At 40.0% G+C, this 22,077-nt stretch overlaps 1 protein-coding gene across 1 annotated transcript; it reads left to right on the top strand.

Moving 5' to 3' along the window:
- Positions 1–1,088: 1,088 nt before the first annotated feature.
- Positions 1,089–2,225, top strand: LOC100927323 (olfactory receptor 15). Its single transcript, XM_003761892.2, has one exon. It carries the CDS (start codon positions 1,287–1,289, stop codon positions 2,223–2,225), a length of 939 nt encoding a protein of 312 aa, XP_003761940.1. The 5' UTR covers positions 1,089–1,286.
- The last annotated feature ends 19,852 nt before the right edge of the window (positions 2,226–22,077 follow it).

Genomic DNA, 22,077 nt, shown 5'->3' with positions numbered 1-22,077 from the left:
ATCTGGTCTCCTCACTCTAACCGTTGCACATAACTACTTCTCACCATAAATACTAATTCTGCATCCATGCTTCTTCCTTCACTTCTCTCAGTTCCAAGAGATCAATATTAGTCCCAAACAGTCTTCCTGATGCTTTTATTTATTTATTCTTTTTTTTGGTGAGACAGTTGGGATTAAGTGGCTTGTGCAGGGTCACACAACTAGTAAGTGTTAAGTGTCTGAGGCTGGATTTAAACTCAGGTTCTCTTGAAATCAGGGATATTCTGCCATCTAGTTGCTTTTAAATAGTTCTAGAAAATAGTTGGAAGCTATCTGTCCCTGTAACCTCAAGTACATAGCTACTTTTCCTTCCTCAAATAACTCTCTAGTATGGAGCATTTTTTTGTTTTTTTGAGTAATCATTCTCTACATCAACAAGGAGAACCTTATGCAAACATTCCAAGCTTAAAACCCATGGGTCCATTTCTGAAGTCTGATAGAAGAGATTTCAAATATTATCTAAATCAGTCTACTACACCTAAAGCATGAATTCTCTCTACAATATTTGCAAAAATTTGTTACTCAGGACCCACTTGAAGTCCTCTAAATGAGGAAGAACTCAATATACTTATTCTCCCACATGCTCACAGCTGTCTAATTCCATTTTTGGACAACTCCGAGTACTAGGAAACTTTTTAATAAGTTGAATTTGAATCAAGCTCACTATAACTTTCTAGTTTTGCCTTTTGGGCCCAAATAAAATAAGTCAAATAGTTTTTCCATCTGATACTCCTCCCACAATTTAAAGACAATTATCAGAGCAATCTTTGCCCATCTTCTCTACTGCTGGCTACATATTCCTAATTCTTTCACCCCAGTCTTCATACAGCATGGTTTTGAGTTCCCTTCACCATCTTGGCTGTCCTTATTCTCTAATTTGTCCTAATAGCTCATTGTTTCTCTTCTTTTGGTTCCTTGTTCATTTGGGGAATTCTTAGTGGTTTTGGTAACAGTAAAGATAGATTTGGGATTGACAGAGCCAACTAGTAGATGCCCTGGAGCCAGAAAACCCATGAAACAATCTTTAATCCTTCTTTCCTCTTCTCTCTTCTCTTTTCCTCCCTCCCCTCTTTTTCCTTTTATCCTTTCCTTTCTTTTTCTTTTTTTTCCTGGTCTTAGCTTTCCTGAAGACCTGACATTGAAGACATTAATCTTGTCCAACAAGTTTACACTCTTACTGCTCTCCTGACTCTTTTTTCAGTCTAGTAACCTTTCTCTCTTCTTTAGGGGACACAAGGTGGCCAGTGATGGGAGGAGCAAACCACAGCTCCTTTAAAGGTTTCATCCTGATGGGTATCTCTGACTATCCCCAGCTGGAGATGATCTTATTTGTCGCCATCCTGTTCTCCTACATGTTAACCTTGGTGGGCAACTTGACTATTATCTTAGTATCGCGCCTGGATGCCCGGCTTCATACACCCATGTATTTTTTCCTCAGTAACCTCTCTTCTCTTGACCTTGCCTTTACCACAAGCTCAGTCCCTCAAATGCTGTTGAATTTGTGGGGCCCTGACAAAACCATCAGCTATGATGGCTGTATAACCCAACTATACGTCTTCCTCTGGCTGGGGGCCACCGAGTGCATCCTGTTGGTTGTGATGGCCTTTGATCGCTATGTAGCTGTCTGCAGACCTCTGCACTACATGATCATCATGAACCCTCGGCTTTGCTGGCAGCTAGCTGCTATTGCCTGGCTAGGTGGCCTGGGAAACTCCCTAATTCAGTCAACATTCACTCTGCAGCTCCCACTGTGTGGACGCCGGGAAGTTGATAATTTCCTCTGTGAAGTGCCAGCTCTAATCAAGTTGGCCTGTGGGGACACGAGCCTCAACGAGGCTGTACTCAATGGTGTATGTGCCTTCTTCACTGCAGTGCCCCTGAGCATCATCCTTGTTTCCTATGGCTACATTGCCCAGGCTGTCCTGAAGATTCATTCAGCTGAAGGCCGGCGTAAGGCTTTCAATACTTGTGGCTCCCATTTGATAGTAGTATTCCTCTTCTATGGTTCAGCCATTTATGCTTATCTACTGCCAGCCAAGAGTAGTTCTCAGGACCGGGGCAAATTCATCTCTCTGTTTTATTCAGTAGTTACACCCATGGTTAATCCCCTAATCTACACTCTGAGGAACAAGGAGGTGAAGAGGGCACTAAGGAAATTGTTGAGGAAAGGGAGAGAGGAACAGTGAGAGAAGGGGGGGAATGGGCTACCATATCTTTACTGTTTGTTCTCTTTCTCTTTTCCCCCTTCTTTCACTCCCTCTCTGTTTCTCTCTATTCCTGCCTGAACCTCTGAACCTCTCTCATCAGATCTACATTAGTAATAATCATTAATCTTCCATTCTAAACAAACTAATGTCCCTAATGGACAAAGGAACTTGCTACATATTTATTAATGTTACTCTGCCTAAAAGGTATACACACCAAGTTTGCCTTCATATCTCAAAGTTAAAAAACTTCCCAACAATGCTAAGAAATTGGTATCTGATTAGTATTATTTGATAATTTTCCACTTAGTGATGAAAAATATGCAGTGGATACAGAAGCTTTCAAGTCTCAGAAGTTATTAGTCTAATATAGATCTAATTTCCATTTCTCTTTCTTTCTATTTCAGTTTATATTATTGTTGTTATTATTATTCACATCTCAAATGAGATATGTGTAAAATGTTTTGTAAATCTTATAGTGCTAAAAAAAATCTTATAGTGCTGTATAAATGTTAGCTATTATTATTATTATTAAAACAGAAGTTTTTTGGTTTTGTTTACTTTGCTTTTCAAAGTGCTTTCACATTTATTATCTGATTTGGTTCAGTGCCAGTAAAGATGATGATTTCATAGATGTCAGTATCTCTTTCCAGATACAGATCACCCTTTTCTGTCATTCTGTAGATAGTCTTCCTGAAGTGCTGCATCTAAAAAACAAAACAAAACAAAACAAAAGAACAATCATCACCCAGTGACTAGCTTTTAGGTGATGAACCTCTCTACAATTAATTAGATTGGGTTTTTGATTACAGACATTCAGATTGTTATCAAACCTGCCCTTGAAGCCTTTCAAATTTGGTAGGATTTATCTCTCTCAGTTTCTTTTCTGCAGTCACAGCCTCTGAGAACACAGGGTTATTTCTGGGCCACATGAGACTTTGAAGTAGGGATATCATGGAATACAAGTATAATTCTTATCAATCAGTTGTAGAATATTTATATGTCTGAAATTTGTATGTCTGAATCTATATGAAATCTATACTTCTGAAATTATATCATCTTTATATCCATATCCATCTCTTCATCTGTCAATTTATCCATTGTTTTTCATTTACATTCTCTTTCTATCCTCTCTTCTACCTCTCACTTTTATACACTTTTGTACTTTTTTCAACCTCATGTAATTTTTAATGATAAATGGAGATGGGGTGGGAGGATTGTTCACTCCTCCATTCTAAACAAACTAATGTCCCTAATGAAAAGGGGAACTTGCTACATATTTATTGATGTTACTCTGCCTGAAAAATATAAACACCCAGTTTGCATCAGGCTTCATATTTTGATCTGGCTAATGAGTCACGATCTTGTGTGGAACTTTTCCAAACAAGACAAAAACATACATACATACATCAGGCTCAAAGAAAATGCAAGCAAAGGTCTTTTTTTTTTTTTAGGTCCTCTATTCATTCTTCTCTTCTCTAACATGCAGAACCTCACTTCCACATCCTGAAAGTGGGCATGTGCCAAGTCAACTTAACAGCATGTTAGTGTGAAAAATACAATGCCAATATGTATATTTGCAAATCTAACTGGAATTGCCAGAGAAAACTAACCAATATATACTCTCTTAAGGTAGGTGACATAAGAGTCAGGAAAAAAAATTTTCTTGATAATTACAGAATCAGAGAAAAGAGTTTTCAATAAGGTTTTAGGTAGAATTTTTTCAGCACTATTGTTGAGCCTTATAGGTTCCCTCTTCATCACTATAAGAACTATTTTTGCCAAATAACCATTTTCATTTAACTAATCAGGGTCGTTGTGTTCTTCAAATAATGCCTGCTGGATAGTAACATATTTTTCCTCTTAAACTCTGCCTTTTCTGTATTTCCACACTGTTCCTACTCCCCTATTTGGTCAACCAAGTTTTTGGATCACATCATTCTATATTGTTGTTATTCCAATTGTAAATCTACCTTACACTCTAGTTTGTTCTCCCATCCCTTAAAAATATCTTTATTAATCTTCCTGGATACAATCTTTCTTTTCAACATCTTCCCTTTCCCCTCTCTTGTGAATCTTTCTGTCACAAAGAAAAACAATTAAGCAAAAAAAAAAAAACATACATTGTAGCCACATGTGACAATTTTTGTAACATTCTATACTCAGTCCCATTTCTCTAACATTCCATGTTCTAATTCTCCCAGTGCTATCATTTTGTTTTAATATTTGTGAGTAACAAAGCTGGAGGGGTATTGTCCCAATAGAATAATTTAATTGTATCTGACATAGTTCTCTTTTTCTTAGAAAGGAGATTCCTCTCTTTAAGAAAGGAGATTCTCTTTAAGAATTTAAGACTCACAAAGGATACTGTCTGTATTGACCTCTCTTTTGAGTATCTTAACAAATAGTCTATACCTATCTAATAATCCCAAAATTATCTGCATGGTTTTTTTCTCAATGATGCCTTTATCCTCTAAATCAATGGGGGTTTATGAAGTTCTTCATTGATTCCATAGCACCAGTCTTCTAACAACTGTGAAATCATTTATATAGTCCATCCTTAAAATGCAATACAATCCATAACATATGCATTAGGCATCAGTACTTACAAGGGAAGGTAGCCCTGTCTTTAGTATTGCTTCTAAGAAATATGTAGTTAATCAAGAGAAGCACTCCCCTCTCTATGTAATCATTGTATTAAAGACTCACATGGTACTGAAGACAGGAGTTCATTTTCAAGGATTTCTTTTTTTTAAACTTCTCTTGTGTTCTATGCCCCTACCCAGTAAGTCTAAGAAAACTTGGATTAGAAGATTAGTTAAGGAAGTTCCCTGATCAGCTTGATAATTTTAAAGAGTGACAAGCATTTGACTGAGACTTTGATTGTATTAATTGGGGATAAATTGGTTGGCTTCCATTCTCTTGTATGTTAAAGCCACTCTTTTGCTCCTGAATCTATTAAAAGAAGGGAGTGAGCCTTTTTTTTCTATCTTTCTTTCACTTTTCAGATATATCTAGACCAATCAGAGACCTAAAAGCAGATTTTGACAGATCATTTGTCAGAATGTCTGACACTCTACCACTAATCCACAAACAATAGTGACCAAGGGCAGAGATAGAATAGCAAAGACCAAATTCCTGGACTCAAGAGTGCCTGGACCTAGCCTTGGAGAAGTAGCAGCACATATATGTTCAGTACAAGGCCCTAGAAAATACATGGTCAAAAAGTGGAAATTCCTGAATTCCAGGAAATTTATGAAGTTCAGATTCCCAGCTTCCTAAAAAAAGAGAGAATTCCTAAGCAGTGCCAACTTTGGGGTTGCCTTAGTAGCAACCTTAAATTTGAGTGTTCAGGATCCAGACTTCTATCAAAAGAAGTGGGAGTTTGTAGGCAGCCCTCTCTTATTTGGATGAATGGATATAAAAACAAACTCAAAAGAGCAGCAAGGGGAATAAATTCACAAGACAGAGGTACTAAAGATCCAGACTTGGCTATTCCTATGAGTTAATGGGTCAATATAAATTCTATCTGATAGGGTTGATTCTTTAGTAACTCCAAGTTCATTTTCCCTTCTAGAAGGAGTCCAAAACACAATGTGATGACATGAGGGACATGAGGAACCAAATAAAGATAATGGGCCAAAGTTGGACTTATTGGAAAAGTAGGAAAATTGTAATATCACTTAGGGGCTATTTACTCTAATTCTAATGCTAGGTAAAATAAAGATTTTTCTATATCTAATAAATGTATCATTTCCTTGCGTGATTATTTTATTCATATATGTAGGAACCTAAATGTGAATTATTGGAACTACATTTGAAAATTTTCTGGAGAGAGCTCTGAGTAGGGGCAAAACAAGTCAAAGAAATATTAGATTTTTGAAGAAGTCCCCAAAATTGAATAAAAGTTGTGTTAACCTAAAGTGCAAGGTACAAGAACTACAGGTTACATATAATAACTATGTAAGGTAAGTTAAGGCTTGGTACTACTCTTTTATTGGAGTTCCCATTGCTCAGAACCAGTTTTGCTGGAATTTTTCTATTGTTCTGTTGCAACTTCTGAAGTTCACTCTTGACTCAGCAAGAAAATTCAGTCAGTGCTCTTTCCACTGCATCAAGTGCCTCCCAAGGTCCCTACTAGCTCCAACATTCTATTAGGCATGTGCTACCCATGTATGTCTATTCACATATATTGTCTAAATATATCTCATGGAAGATGTTGCCTTCTAATCTGTTCACCTCTCTCCAAAGGAGACTTGATTCCTGCTTTGGTGGGAGCAGAAGTGTTCTCAAGGCTGGCTGCTTTGTTCTCTCTATTCTTTGGGATATTAGAATTAGAATCATATCTATCTGCTCTCATAAACATTGATAGTTTAGTTTATTTTGACTCAAAACACCCTTCCCCCCACAAAAGTCTTGCAAGTTGTTTTATTAAAGAAGATAATTTAGCTTTAATTTAATTTAAAATCTCACCAACTACAGTTTTTAGAAAAGACTGTCACCAATAGTGAGGATAAATATACCCATTCATGCAAGCAAATAACAAAAAGAAATCCAAGAACATCTATAGATTAGAATATATTAAAAAAAAATAGTGAATGAATGCTTTAGATGCAAATGAGATGAGAACTCAGCTCAGACAAGAGATATACCCTAACTCATCCAAAGACAAATTACTCAGTTTCCAAGAAAGCAAGTTGTAAATTATTATTGAGGAGCTCCTTCTGTCCCTCATATGTCACATCACATTCAGCATTCTCTCTACCAATTCAGTCACATATTTACAGTACATGAAATACCTCAGGCATAGATTGAAAGTTAGGGTACATTGTATGATTCATTTTATCATACTTTGCTCTGGCAATATATCAAGGACTGCCAAAACAACCAAGGGCATGATTAATGTGACTGCATTTCTGACCTGCTATATAGAGCATATGATGGAAAAGAGGAGGAAATGAGTCCTTTCTTCTCATTCATAGCCCCACTATTCTTATTGGAATAATGTAGAGTTAGAAAGCCATCTTCTGCTTAGCAAACTGATTCAAGTATTTACTTGAAAATTAAAAGCCCTAATTTGAAAGTACTGTAAATATTAATATGCAAAGCTTTGAGTGACCAGAGTTTTATTCATAGTACCCATATATCATTGAGTTTATAGAAGCAGTTGTCAATTAAGTGGAGTACCAATGTAATGCCAGAGAAACTGAGCAAGATAGAGATTAGAGAGTATTTAATAATTTATTAAATGGGAGAGATTTACCGGGACCAAATGGATCCACGGTTTGGTCCCAGGGCTGAATGAGACTATGGTCTCAAAGAATCCAGCAGTGAATGTCAGATATAAGATTCTTTTATAGGATAATAAAAGAACAATAACATAATGGGGTAGGTACCTGGATGGGGATGATCTAATGGGGGGGAAGCACCTAGGATGACATAATGGGAGGTACTGGAGAGGCTCCTGATATTCTAATGATGTCTAAAATGGATAAAGAGCTTTATCCCATTAAACATTAAGAGGGAATGATATAAGCTCTAAGATATAAGACCTTTATCCTAACATTAAGAGGGAATGGTTATAACCTGAGGCAGAGTAACTGAATAGGATAATTAAGGAAATTGGGTCAGGACATTAAGAGAACTGTGGCACAACACCAATAGGAAAAAAATAGCCTTGGAGCTGACATTTGTAATTTGGCCTTCTGAATGGCTATAGTAACTATGGGGTTATAATAATTTTATTAATGCAAGGAATTCAACATGGAATTCAACTAGGACTCATTGCAACAAAGGCCTGCTTAAGCACAAAAAAAGGCCCACTAAAAGACAAGATAATTCTGTCAATGTCCCTCCCAGCTGGGCTCTTTGAAAAACTTGGCCTGATAATATATAGTATTTCAGACCCTCTTCTATGAATGTTTCTCCCTATGACCCATCTAGCTACCAAGTATAATACCAGAGAAACTGGCAAGTCGAGATTGTTTTTTTTTTTAATCTTTAATGTGGAGAGTTTAAGTCAGCTGACTGCATGGGAATATGTTTCCAAAGCATATACTACAGAAAAACTGAGGCAGAGAGGTTATATAGAGTTTTAGCTAACTAGGTTTTGCAAACAGAGTATATAACCTGAGTATACAATCTTATAGAGGAAACAAAGGCAGATAAGGGGGCAAGGACATTGGGTGGGCAGACAAGCCATAATTCCAGGAAAGGATCATAACTTAATCCTGACAGGAAAGGGATCAAAATAAGAAGGTCAAGGACAGGACACAGTGAAGTGTGGGGCAATACTCAAAAGGAGGGGGAATTATCCTAGTAAGGATCAAAATAATGCACCTGGATGGAAAGGGGGTTGGAGCTTCAAGGTTTTTCCTGGGCTTGTTCCTAAATTCAATTTTCCAGTCCTAATTCCAAGTAAAAAGGGGGTGGCTATGGTTTATCATCCAGGGTTCAACACAAGGACCTTGGTTATTTTTGTTGGGGTCATATTCACCCCATCAGTGTTACATTACAGTAACACTAATTCTCAGGGATCCAGGAGTGTTGAGGAAGAATATATTTTCTTCCACTCATTACTATAACTTTCAAGTTCCTACTACTTCACTTACACTTATACCACTTATTTCCCCAACAGGACCACACCTCTCTACCTCTCTGTCGGGATTTCTCTGCTAGGAATTTTATCTCTCTACCAGGATTCCTCTGCTAGACCTTTACTTTTCTGTCAGGACCTTGCCACTAAGGAAGTCAGCCTCCTAGCAAAAGCTGACTTCCCAGTGCCAATAAACTTCTTTTTGCCAGACTAATTTTTTGAGTTTTGCAAATTCTTTTACGAAGGACCTGCACCAACCAGAAGGGGTTCCTACAACTGTGCCGGCACTGAACCTCATCACGATGATCTCCTGGTTCTGCTCATTTCACTCAGCATCAGTTCATGTAAGTCTCTCCAAGCTTCTCTGAAATCAACCTGTTTATCATTTCTTACAGAACAATAATATTCCATAACATTCATATACCATAACTCATTCAAGCCATTCCCCAGTTGATGGGCACCCATTCAGTTTCCAGTTTCTTGCCACTACACAAAGGGCTGCCACAAGTATTTTGGTACATGTGAGTCTTTTTCCCTCCTTTAAGATCTCTTTGGGTTATAAGTCCAGTAGAAACACTGCTGGATCAAAGGGTATGCACAGTTTGATAACTCGTTAGACTTAATTCCAAATTGGATAGCATTCTTTTAAAGAAAATTTTAATAATAGCTTTTAATTTTCAAAATATATGCAAAGATAGTTTTTGACATTCATCCTTGCAAAACTTTGTGTTCCAAATTTTTCTTCCCCACCCCAGACATTAAGTAATCCAATATAGGTTTGCAATTTAGCTATATATTACATGTCTTTCCGACTTTTCTCAAACTATTGGACAGAAAGAACAACAAGCTATTTGTCTCTTAAGAGGTTTCTCCTCTCCCAAATTTTTAGTGCTGAAGGGTACTTGCTGTAAATGAAACTCTTTTACCCTAAGCTTCAGTTTCTCTTCAACAAATCGGGTATCTTCTTGTTAGATAAGCCTAATGTAGTGAGTTGATGGTTCTGTCTGCTATTTTTCACACAGGTCCAGTAAAGTCCACTTCTCTATATTCAGGTGAGTCTTTTCTCTCCTGACTATTCTTGACTTTACCAACTAGGCTTTGCCACACTTTCAGGGCATTAAATAAGTATTCTCTGATACCTGTCATTTAATATGGCAAAAACTCACCAAATAATCCCTTTGAAATAATATCTTTGTTTAATCATCCCATTGTCTTCTAACAGTTATATGATCTTTTTTTCCTTTTGTGATTTTTCCATCTTAATTCTTAAAACAATTACATGCAAATGAAATTAACAAGTACAATGCCTTGCTAGCTCCATCATTTGCCAGTTATCAAAATGATCCTCTTACGTAGTTTATGTCTCTGAAAACTTGTTTTTCTACTCAGATTATCAGTCTTTTATAAATAAATATAATTTTTTCCACTCTTGTAAACCATAAAATTATTCATACAAAAGAGGCATAACTTTAAATCTTTTTTAATGTGGGTCTGGGTTTTGTTTTTGCTCCAAACTACTTGCATCCTCTCTGAAAACCATGTGTTTTCAATAGTTTTTATTGAACCAAAATTCTTTTCCTTTTCTAAACTATTTATTCTGAAAGACACCTTTTCTTTTACCACTCATATCCTTTGCTGAATTATTTTTTTTCTTTATGCAATATTCCTTTATTCTTATCCTTTTGATACCAAATTGCTCCCTATGGAAGGAGTAATATATGTACATATATATATATATATATACACAATATATGTACTTATATATATATATACTATATACATGTACACATTGTATATATATACTATATATATATACAATATATATAGTATATATATACAATATATGTACTTATATATATGTACATATATTTTCAATATATGTACTTTAATATACATATATTGAAAATAATTTAAAAGAGAAGCTTGAGAAGTGACATCTTGATTCAATAGAAAATATTAACATGGAAGGCAAAAATAGAGAGATAAAAGAAGAAAACAGATTTGCAAAACTATACAACCACATTTAAAACCCTTCCAAATCAGAGCAACAGAGCTAGAGGACTTGGCTCTACAATGTAGACAATCTGAGAATCATTAAAATATGAATAAACAAAGATTCCAGATATTGTATTATAATATTCATACAAGAAATAGACCAGAAATTTTGTCCCAAAAATTAAAGTACATTCATAGGCTTTCATCAGAGAGGAGCCTTAAGCTTAAAACCACTAGAAATATAGTCATCAAAAATTCAGAACTTTAGTAGCATAGAGAAATATTTAAAAGCAATAAGGGAGAAGCAATAACCTCTAGTACCATGATGAGAGGCATAGTAGAGGCCTTTTGTGAACCTGACTTGCCACTGTGAATGAGAGTTGAGTGAATGAACCCCAGAACATATGCTCTAGTATCACTTCTACTCCCTCCCATTCTGTCGCTACAACACTCTACCCGCCCCAATAAAAGCCCATCATTTTAGCAAATAAATGTGGTCAAATAAAATAGTTTGTACTATAATGGTCATGTCTCAAAATATGTCTTATTCTGTACCTATCATATATTTACTTTCTACATATTTTTTCATATTTTTTCATTTGCAGAGAGTTTTCATAAACTCTCTGCAAAGAGGTGGGAAGCACACTTCTTCATCAGCCATCACAAGTGGTGATTAGTTTATAGTATCCATGACAGTTTTGAAATCTTTAAAGTAATATTCCTTTACAATGCTGTAGGCAATACAAAAACTATTCTCCTAATTCTGCTTACTCCACTCTATCAATTCATACAAGTTTTCCCAGGTTTCTCTAAATCTATCCTTTTCATTAATTCTAATGATACATTTACATTCAAATGCTATAATTTATTGTCATTCCCTAATTGGTGGGTACCTTACTTATTTCTGGTTCTTTGCTAAAACAAAAAAAAAAAAAATTGTAATAAATTTATTTTGTGCATTTGGCATCCTTCTAACATTGATCAATTTGGAATATGAATCTAGTAATGGTTTTTGTGGAATCAACTGGTAAGTACAGTTTCATGATTTTGGGGGCTATAGTTTCAAATTGCTTTCCTCAATAACTGGGCCATTTCACAGTTCCACTATCAGCATATCAATGTTCTTGTCCTCCCAAAGACCCTCCAATAATTCCTATTTTCTTTTTCTTTTTTGCCCTTTTTGCCAATCTAATGGGTGTGAGGTAGAACCTCAGAGTTGTGTTAATTTGCATTTTTTATTATTACTTTTGAATAGTTTTATGTGATTGTTGATAGCTTGCTTTGAGAACTAGTTGTACTTATCTTTTGCTGATTTTTGTCTACAAGGATGGTTCTTGCTCTTATAAATATTCATCAGTTCTTTGCGTATCTTGAAAAAACTGAAAAGAGGCTTCCCAGTTACATGATTGCCTTCTTTCAATACTTTTTACCCACTTTTGACAGATGAAGAAAAACGTGAAAGTTCTTCATTGGCAGAATATGCTGTGCAGCCAAGAGGGTCCCTGACCATTAATTCTGAGGGTCTCAAGGAGAGGGTCCCAGACGTCGGATTTGGAGTCTAGAGTGGCTGAGTCAAGAGAACATAGTAGTGGACGAAGAAAGATATTACAGCTACTTAGAAAAAAACATCTCCAGGTAAGAATGATGTAATATGATTTTGAGGCTCCCTGATTTTAGGGGGGCTTCTGTTCTGGCAAGAAGTCAGTGATTCTAGATTTCCTGCCTCAGGAAACTCGGATACTGAGTCTGATTCTGACCACTCCTTAATCAAATAGCTTCCAACCTCAGGAAACTCCCATTTCAAACTCCTGAGACAACAGTAAAACCACTCAATTCATTGCTGACTGGTAATCTTGTCAGTAATAACCTGGTCAGTGAGAACTACTCCCCTCGCCCTACCCTGGAGCCATAGAATGAGCATATCTATGCTAGAAGCTGGATAAAAGTCTCCTCTTGCTTCCCTTAGAAGTCCAGCTCGCTTTTTTTTTTTTTAATGGCGTTATAATTACTATTGAATAAAACTTTGCCCCTTAAGGAACAGATGGGTTGCAAATTCTTTTGAGACACCCCGAGACAGCGGTCTGGGACCCCAAACGTGTGGGGTCCCCCCTTCCCAACCTCCACAAGAAGGCTTGGAAGTCAGAATTCCTGAGGAGATGGCCCGCTAGGACGACACCCCAAGGGCCCAATCCCAGGCACATCCGCAGGGATGCATCCCCTTGCTCCGGCTTACACCGGAAGGATCGCGGGCGACGGGCAGAGGCGTGGCAGCCAACCCTTGCCTTCTCAGCGCTATTCTCTTCCCTCCCTTTCCGCCATCCCTGTGGTCCCTCCTTTCACAATCCATCTCTTCACTCGCCGCTGCCTCTCTCACACCCCGTGGCAAAGGAGAGGGTCACGGTTGCGCTCCGTCGTGCGTCTGGAAATGTTAAAGGAGGAAAAGGTTGCAGCGAAGCTGAGAGCACTCTCCTCCCCCAGCACTGATCCCTGGTACTCCTCACAGCACCGAGAGGGGGCGCTAGACACAAGGCGCTGCCGCAGTGACGGGCGGTGCCACGGAGATCAGTGTGTTTGTCGATACGTCAAAACCCTCCTCACTCATTGGATGTTTACGGTCTCCCTTCAGAGTAGGGAGGGGCACAGGCAACCGCTTCCATATACGCAGCCGAGGCTGGGCCCTAACGCATGCGCTTTCGGAATTCCAGCTTGCCAAGCGCAGGGTCAGCTTCCCATTTTGAATTCTAATCGAGCGTTCGGTCCTAGGGAGGGGCGGAGAGGAGCGAGCGTCTGGCTGGGACGCCACTAGTGAGTCTTCTGTCACCTGCCTTCTATGGTAGCAAGCTCCTCAGACATGGGGAGGGTGGGAAAGAAGGATGCGCCTCAGTGATCTGAGACGCGCACCAAGTTCCCCAGCCCCCACACTTCCCAACCTCTACTTCACTTTAGCAGATGCGTAAATTTTCTAAAGCAGATAATAGATCCAGAGTTGGGAGGAATCGCAGCAGAGTAGAACCCCCTCCCGTGTCACACATATACAACTCCCCCTTCTGTGTTACACACATAGAACAGGCCCATTCCCGAGTTACACACATACAATACAACTTCCCCTCCCGTGTCACACAGACAAAACAGGCCCCCTCCCGTGTTACATATATACGACTCCCCCCTCCAGTGTTACACATATGCAACTCACCCCTCCCCTGTTACACATATACAACTCCCCCTCCCGTATCACACAGATAGAACAGGCCCCTTCCTGTGTTACACATATACAACTCCCCCTCCCGTATCACACAGATAGAACAGGCCCCCTCCTGTGTTACACATATACAACTCCCCCTCCCGTATCACACAGATAGAACAGGCCCCTTCCTGTGTTACACATATACAACTCCCCCTCCCGTATCACACAGATAGAACAGGCCCCCTCCTGTGTTACACATATACAACTCCCCCTCCCGTATCACACAGATAGAACAGGCCCCCTCTTGTGTTACACATATACAACTCCCCCTCCCGTGTTACACATATACAACTCCCCCTCCCGTATCACACAGATAGAACAGGCCCCCTCCTGTGTTACACATATACAACTCCCCCCTCCGTATCACACAGATAGAACAGGCCCCCTCCTGTGTTACACATATACAACTCCCCCTCCCGTATCACACAGATAGAACAGGCCCCCTCCTGTGTTACACATATACAACTCCCCCTCCCGTATCACACAGATAGAACAGGCCCCCTTGTCACATATAACTCCCCCTCTGTTACACATATACAACTCCCCCCTCCCCTGTTACATATACAACTCCCCCTCCCATATCAGACAGATAGAACAGGCCCCCTCCTGTGTTACACATATACAACTCCCCCTCCCGTATCACACAGATAGAACAGGCCCCCTCTTGTGTTACACATATACAACTCCCCCTCCCGTATCACACAGATAGAACAGGCCCCCTCCTGTGTTACACATATACAACTCCCCCTCCCGTATCACACAGATAGAACAGGCCCCCTCCTGTGTTACACATATACAACTCCCCCTCCCGTATCACACAGATAGAACAGGCCCCCTCCTGTGTTACACATATACAACTCCCCCTCCCGTATCACACAGATAGAACAGGCCCCCTCCTGTGTTACACATATACAACTCCCCCTCCCGTATCACACAGATAGAACAGGCCCCCTCCTGTGTTACACATATACAACTCCCCCTCCCGTATCACACAGATAGAACAGGCCCCCTCCTGTGTTACACATATACAACTCCCCCTCCCGTATCACACAGATAGAACAGGCCCCCTCTTGTGTTACACATATACAACTCCCCCTCCCGTATCACACAGATAGAACAGGCCCCCTCCTGTGTTACACATATACAACTCCCCCTCCCGTATCACACAGATAGAACAGGCCCCTTCCTGTGTTACACATATACAACTCCCCCTCCCGTATCACACAGAGAGAACAGGCCCCCTCCTGTGTTACACATATATAACTCCCCCTCCCGTGTTACACATATACAACTCCCCCTCCTGTATCACAAAGATAGAACAGGCCCCCTCCTGTGTTACACATATACAACTCCCCCTCCCGTATCACACAGATAGAACAGGCCCCCTCCTGTGTTACACATATACAACTCCCCTCCCGATCACAGATAGAAAGGCCTCTTTGTTACACATTCAACTCCCCTGCTGACACAAGACAGATGGCCCCTCCTGTGTTACACATATACAACTCCCCCTCCTGTTACACATATGCAACTCCCTCCCAGACACAAGATAGGAACAGGCCCGCCCTGTGTTCACATATGCAAATCCCCTCCCCTGTTACAATATCAACTCCTCCTGTGTTACAATAACATCCCCTGCAGATCACAAAGATAGAACAGGCCCCTCTGTGTTACACATATACAACTCCCCCCTCCCGTGTTACACATATAAATCTCCCCCTGCCTTATCACAAAGATAGAACAGGCCCCTCCTGTGTTACACATATACAACTCCCCTCCTGTGTTACAATATAACTCCCCTAATCACAAAGATAAAGAAAGGCCCCTCCTGTGTTCACATATATAACTCCCTCCGTGTTACAATGCAACCCCTCCCTGTTAACATATATACAACTCCCCTCCATATCACAAGATAGAAAGGCCCTCCTCGTGTTACACATATACAACTCCCTCCCGTATCATACAGATAGAACAGGCACCCTCCTGTGTTGCACATATGCAACTCCCCCTCCCGGATCACACAGATAGAACAGGCCACCTCTTGTGTTACACATATACAACCCTCCCGTGTTACACATATACCACTCCCCCTGCCGTATCACACAGATAGAAAGGCCCCTCCTGTGTTACACATATACAACTCCCCCTCCTGTGTTACACATATACCACTTGCCCTCCCATATCACTCAGATATATCAGGCCCCCTCCCGTGTTACACATATACAACTCCCCCTCCCATGTTACACATATAGAACCAGCCCCCTCCTGTGTTACACATATGCAACTCCCCCGTCCTGTGTTATACAAATGGAACTCCCCCCTCCTGTTACACATAAGCAACTCCCCCCCCGTTACAAACCTCCCCTCCTTATCCGTGAAAAAGGCCCCTCTTTTACACATATACAACCCCCTCCCTTTATACAATTGCAATCCCCCCGTTACACATATACAATTCCCCCTCCGTATCACAAAGAAAGGCCCTCCTTTTGTTACAATCCCCCTCCCGTTCCTATAAACCCCCTCCCTGTTCCAAATACAACCCCCCCCGTTAAATAAACCCCCCATATCAAAGATGGAAAGGCCCCTCCTGTGTTACACATATACAACTCCCCTCCCGTTACAAATGAACCCCCCTCGTTAACAATACCCCCCTCCCTGTTACAATAAAACTCCCCCCCATCCAAGATGAACAGGCCCCCTTCCTGTGTTAAACAATGCCCCCCTCCCGTTCACGATAGAACAGGTCCCCTCCTGTTTCCCATATCAACTCCCCTCCGACACAAGATAAACCCCCCGGCAATAAACCCCCCCCGACACAGAAAGAACCCCCTTCCTGTTCCCATATACAACTCCCCTTCCCAAGAACAGGCCCTTCCTGTGTTAAATATCAACTCCCCTCCCTTCACAAGATAGAACAGCCCCTCCTGTGTTACAATATCACCCCCCCGTTAACAATAAAACCCCCCTTCAAATACAAAGATGAAAAGGCCCCTCCGGTTAACATATCCTCCCCCTCCCTGTTAAAATAAAACTCCCCTCCTTTACAAAAATGAACCCTCCTTGTTACAATATACAACCCCCTCCCTATCCACAGATAGAACAGGCCCCTTCCGGTTACAATCAACTCCCCTCCGATCCCGATAGAAAGCCCTCCGTTTACATATAAACCCCCCCGTGTTACACAAATAAACCCCCTTGTTACAAAATAAAACCCCCCGAAATATAACCCCCTGTTACACATATCAACTCCCCCGCCATTCACAAAAGATGAACAGGCCCCTCCTGTGTTACACATGAACTCCCTCCTTTACAAAATATACAACCCCCCCGTATCACAAAGATAAACAGGCCCCCTCCTTGTTACAATAACTCCCCTCCTTACAAAGAAGAACAGGCCCCCGGTTACAAATACAACTCCCCCTCCCGTTAACACAATAAAACCCCCCCGTGTTACAATAAACCCCTCCCGTTTACATATAAACCCCCCCTCCCTTATCCACAGAAGACAGGCCCCTCCAACAATATAAACTCCCCTCCGTATCACACAGAAAAGGCCCCTCCTGTGTTACACATATATAACTCCCCCTCCCGTGTTACACATATACAAGTCCCCCTCCTGTATCACACAGATAGAACAGGCCTCCTCCTGTGCTACACGTATACAACACATGTACATATACAAGGGATCTCCGTATAAGAACTATCAGGAGGGACCTTAGGGCATGAACAAAGAACTTCCTCCTGATTCTCCTCTCCCACCTACCTGTACCCCCCACGCCCTCCACCCCCAACCTTTATGGACCTTAGTGCAGCGGAAAAACACTTGGTCTTGGAATCTGCCGGGACACTGAAGTCCAGTCATCATTTTTTAGTACCTTGTGATCCTGACCATGTTACCTAATATCTCTGAGTCAACTTTTTTATTTGTAAAGGAGAGACTCTAAAGCAGGATTCTAAGGTAAAGAATCTTACAGTTCATGTGCCTCCTCATCCTTTTTCATTTTCAAAAGGAAATGATTATTTTTCAATTGACCAATCTCCCGTGATCTCACTATTTCCTCTATTTCTTTTGTTCAGCTTTGACAAGACAAAAGAGATAGAGAGGTAGAGAAATGGTATTAACTATTTACTTGATTGATAAGGACGGGGAATTTGAGTAAAAGGTAGCATTATTTTTTTTTTTCATAAATGCATGGATGTGAGACTAGAGTGGACTCATCTATTGCTGCTGTCTTTCTCTATAACCAGAGTGAACTTCTACTTGGAAGGGATCCTTCTTAAATCCCAACTAAAATCCTACTCGTATAGGAAGCCTTTTCCAAACCCTCCTTATCCCAGAGCCATTCCTCTGTTAATTGTTTCCATTTATCCAGTATATAGCTTTCTTTATAAATATTTATTTGCATGTTGTCCCTCCCATTAGATTATAAACTCTTTGAAAGTAGGGACTGTCTTTTGCCTCTTTTTGCATCCTTAGTGCTCAGCACAATGCCTGGTAAATAGTAGGTGCTTAATAAACACTTATTGAATTGAATATTGAATAAAATTCTAAAAGTTGAATTTTGATTCCTAGGGTCCAGTTGGAGTAAGATCCCTCTTCCCCTCCTATGACGATGGAACCCAGAATCCCAGGAGGTAATGACCTTCTTTTAACTCTACAGACTTCTACCACATAACTCAGCTCCATTTAATCTTATACTCTTGCTTGGCACAAGGATGCAGGTTTCAGGTTCTCCCTAGAGACAGAGGATGACTTTCACTGCTCTGTGTAATGTGAATTTGGACTGTGGCTCTATCACTTAGAAAATAGGTACGTTGCAATTGCTAGTGGCTTTGGGATTATTAGTGGAGAATGATGTATGTTTAGTACAGTTTGACTAGGATGATCCTAGATTTTCGGAAAGAAATAGTAGAGAGATGGGGACAGTCTTCAAAACTATGTTTACTTTTGGACCAGTTCCATGTAACTTGAGAATTGAATGAGAGAAAGAGGACAAATACTGAAGGGATTTGAAAGGTTTTAGTCATGCTTACCATCTAGGAGAGAAGGTAGGGGTAAAGAGGAGAAAAAAATGTTGGGAACACAAGGTTTTGCAAGGGGGAATGTTGAAAATTATCTGTGCATGTGTTTTGAAAATAAAAAGCTCTATTCAAATCAGTATTATTCAATATAATATTTTACATAAATCATATAGCAATAATTAGATAGGATAGGTTCTTTAATAGTAGTCTTTTATAATGGATTTTAAACTTTCATGTAATGTTGATTACTTATTTACAAGGTAAATTTACCAGGTAAAACTTTTCACTTGTGTAACTACAAGAATGCTGACAAAAGATATCTTCATTCTCTTTTACTCAAATTCCACGTCCAAACTCAGCATGATGAGATGCCTTGATTCTTTGGAAAGTGATCCAACTTATTTTTGTACCTCTGGATCACTGTTTTTTACATAAACAGGGGATGATCTCATGACCATATTATAAGTACTTCTTCAGTGCTTTGCCCAACCTGTGATACTGATAAGATTTAGATTTAGGGAACTAAAATGAGATTAGGGTTTCTGGTGGTCAGGGAGTTAAATGATGAGGTCTAATGGCAGATTCAGGGTTCAGGGAACCAAATGGAGAAGTTTGGCTCCCCTGCAATCCCTTGGGATTCAGCGCAAGGGTAGGGAGTTTTGGGGACTCCCTTTTGGCGGCGCAGGGGTTCTCTGTAAAGGAATTTACAGACCCAAAAACCTAGATTGATAAAAGAAGTTTATTATGGGGATTGGAAGTAAGGTTAGAAATCCTGACAGAGAGGCATGAAGTAGTTAGGGAAATAGGTGAGGATAAAGAGAAGATAGCACTGGAAAAGAATATTCCAGTGGAAAGAGGCCCTTGGCATCCCAAGCATGGCATAGCTGGCATGTTTGGAACCTCTGCAAAGGGAGGATTTTAGTTTGGCTTTTTTATATTGTCTTAGTGGGGACTGGGCAGCCCAAACAAGTTAGAATGGGGGCTGGGACAAGCCCAGATCTCCAATTGGAATTCAAAGGGATGCTTTTTGACCAGGATTTGTAGAATCAAAGGCTCTGGAATTCTGGAAAGACAACTTGTCTGGGGAGGATATACCTCAGCCAGGAAGGGCTGGGAATCTGAAAGGAATCACAGATCAATCGGAAATAGTTTCTTAAAGGGACTACAACCTGCTTCAATACCACCTCCCATTCCACCTCCCCCACTGATGTATCATTTTTGGCTCTCTGTTAAGATCGTGTATTTTAAGATCAGCACGAGACAGGAATTCAGGTTAGGGGAAAATCGTCAGTCTTTATTCTCAGTGAAGAAGGATCGGAGGTGGAAGAGAATCGGCGATAGCAATGTGTGCAGCTGACTCAAGAAGCTAGCTCGACCAGCAGCCACACAACCAGCAGCTCGGAGTCTCGAACCCAGCCCAATCTCTCCCCACTTGTCTTCCTCGCTCTCTCTCTGCCTCCACCCACCAAAATCGTCATTTCCTATACAACACATCAGGACTTGCACGGAGAGTGGGCAGGGACCATTCTTTATCCAATCATGTATATTAATAGAGTATAGCCCAATTACTATCTAGCCTCATGTACTTGGGACCTCAGTGCATCAGCTCAAACCTCAGCCCATTACAGCTCTCAAGGGCAAGGTCTATCAAAGCAATGAGATTCTGTATTTTACCATACCTCTTTTGCATATTTGGGTATCAAACTCTATAAAAACAAGGTCCTGGAAGGAGGCGGTTCATATCATGAGGAGACTTTGGATCCTTTAATGAAATGCCATTGGCTCAGAGCTCTGCTTCTTTTATTATAGGTTTGACAATTGTAATTCCTGCAAGCCTCTGGAATAGCGAATAGAGAAGTTTATGGTATTTTGCATATGAAATGAGACCTTGAGTCTGTACAAACTTTCCATAGACAAAAGAGAGACACAGAGCTTACTAGTATTTAGTAAATAATAATGGATGATAACTAGTGTCATGTAGTTACTGTGCCTAAATCCTATTGAAATTACTAAGTAGGGTGTGAATAGAAAGGAACATCTAATTGGAGAAGATGAATCAGGCTTAGTGTTTTCAGTAACTGTGGGGTTAATATTAATGATTTTCTTGATGAATTTGAGGTTCTCATTTAGTAATAAAGATTTGGAGCCAGACAAGTCAAGATGGAACTGAGCAAATTTTGACAAGAATATAAATTGTCACTTAATTTCTTTTATACTACAAAAAGGTATGGTTTGTCACCCTAATTCTTTCTCCTTCTTCATCAAGGCTAGTTTTCTAGTTTCCTGCTCTTCTTGGAAAGGAGAGTTCAGAAGAGCAACAGGTAGCAATAGTCTTTCTTATAGAAGAGTCCCAGGTAAATTATTGGTTCTGTCATTATTGATATCAAAGTTCAGACATTTGAATTTAATAGGGAAAAAAAAAACCCAAAAAACTAAAAGACCTTGGATCCATGAACTAAAACCTTAGGGTCTTTTAAGATATTTTTCCCTGATATCATTATATATGGCAACAGCAAGATTATATGATCAAAGTGACTCTCTTCAGCAATGAGATGATTCAAGCTTCCACACTGTATACAAATATTTTGTCTCATTATCAGGAGGGGATAGTATGTTTCATCATTAGTCCTCTGGAATTGTGGTTGGTCATTAAGCTGATAAAGAGTTCCTAATTCTTTCCCAGGTGTTTGCTTTTACCACACTATGATTATTATATACATTGTTCTGGTTCTGTTCACATCATTTAGCATCAGAATGTACAGGTCTCCCAAGGTTTCTTTAAAACCACTCCCTCCTCCATGTCCATTACATTCCCATTCCCCATTTACTTAGTGACACTTTGACTCATTTCATTTGAACATTCTATCTTGCATGATCTATTTCACAGAACTTGACCTCTATGAGAAGTCTGTTGTACATACTCTATACTGATTCCCTTCTATGTACTCTGTCTTGGTAAGAGATTTTTAAAATGAATA

This window comes from Sarcophilus harrisii, chromosome 1 (genome assembly GCF_902635505.1).
Source record: "Sarcophilus harrisii chromosome 1, mSarHar1.11, whole genome shotgun sequence".
NCBI lineage: Eukaryota > Metazoa > Chordata > Mammalia > Dasyuromorphia > Dasyuridae > Sarcophilus > Sarcophilus harrisii.
Note: the sequence above shows the minus strand (reverse complement) of the source record. Positions and strands in the feature narration are given on the sequence as shown.

Coding starts and splice junctions, on each gene's coding strand:
- LOC100927323 (XM_003761892.2), top strand. CDS start 1,287: ATGGGAGGAGCAAACCACAGCTCCTTTAAAGGTTTCATCCTGATGGGT.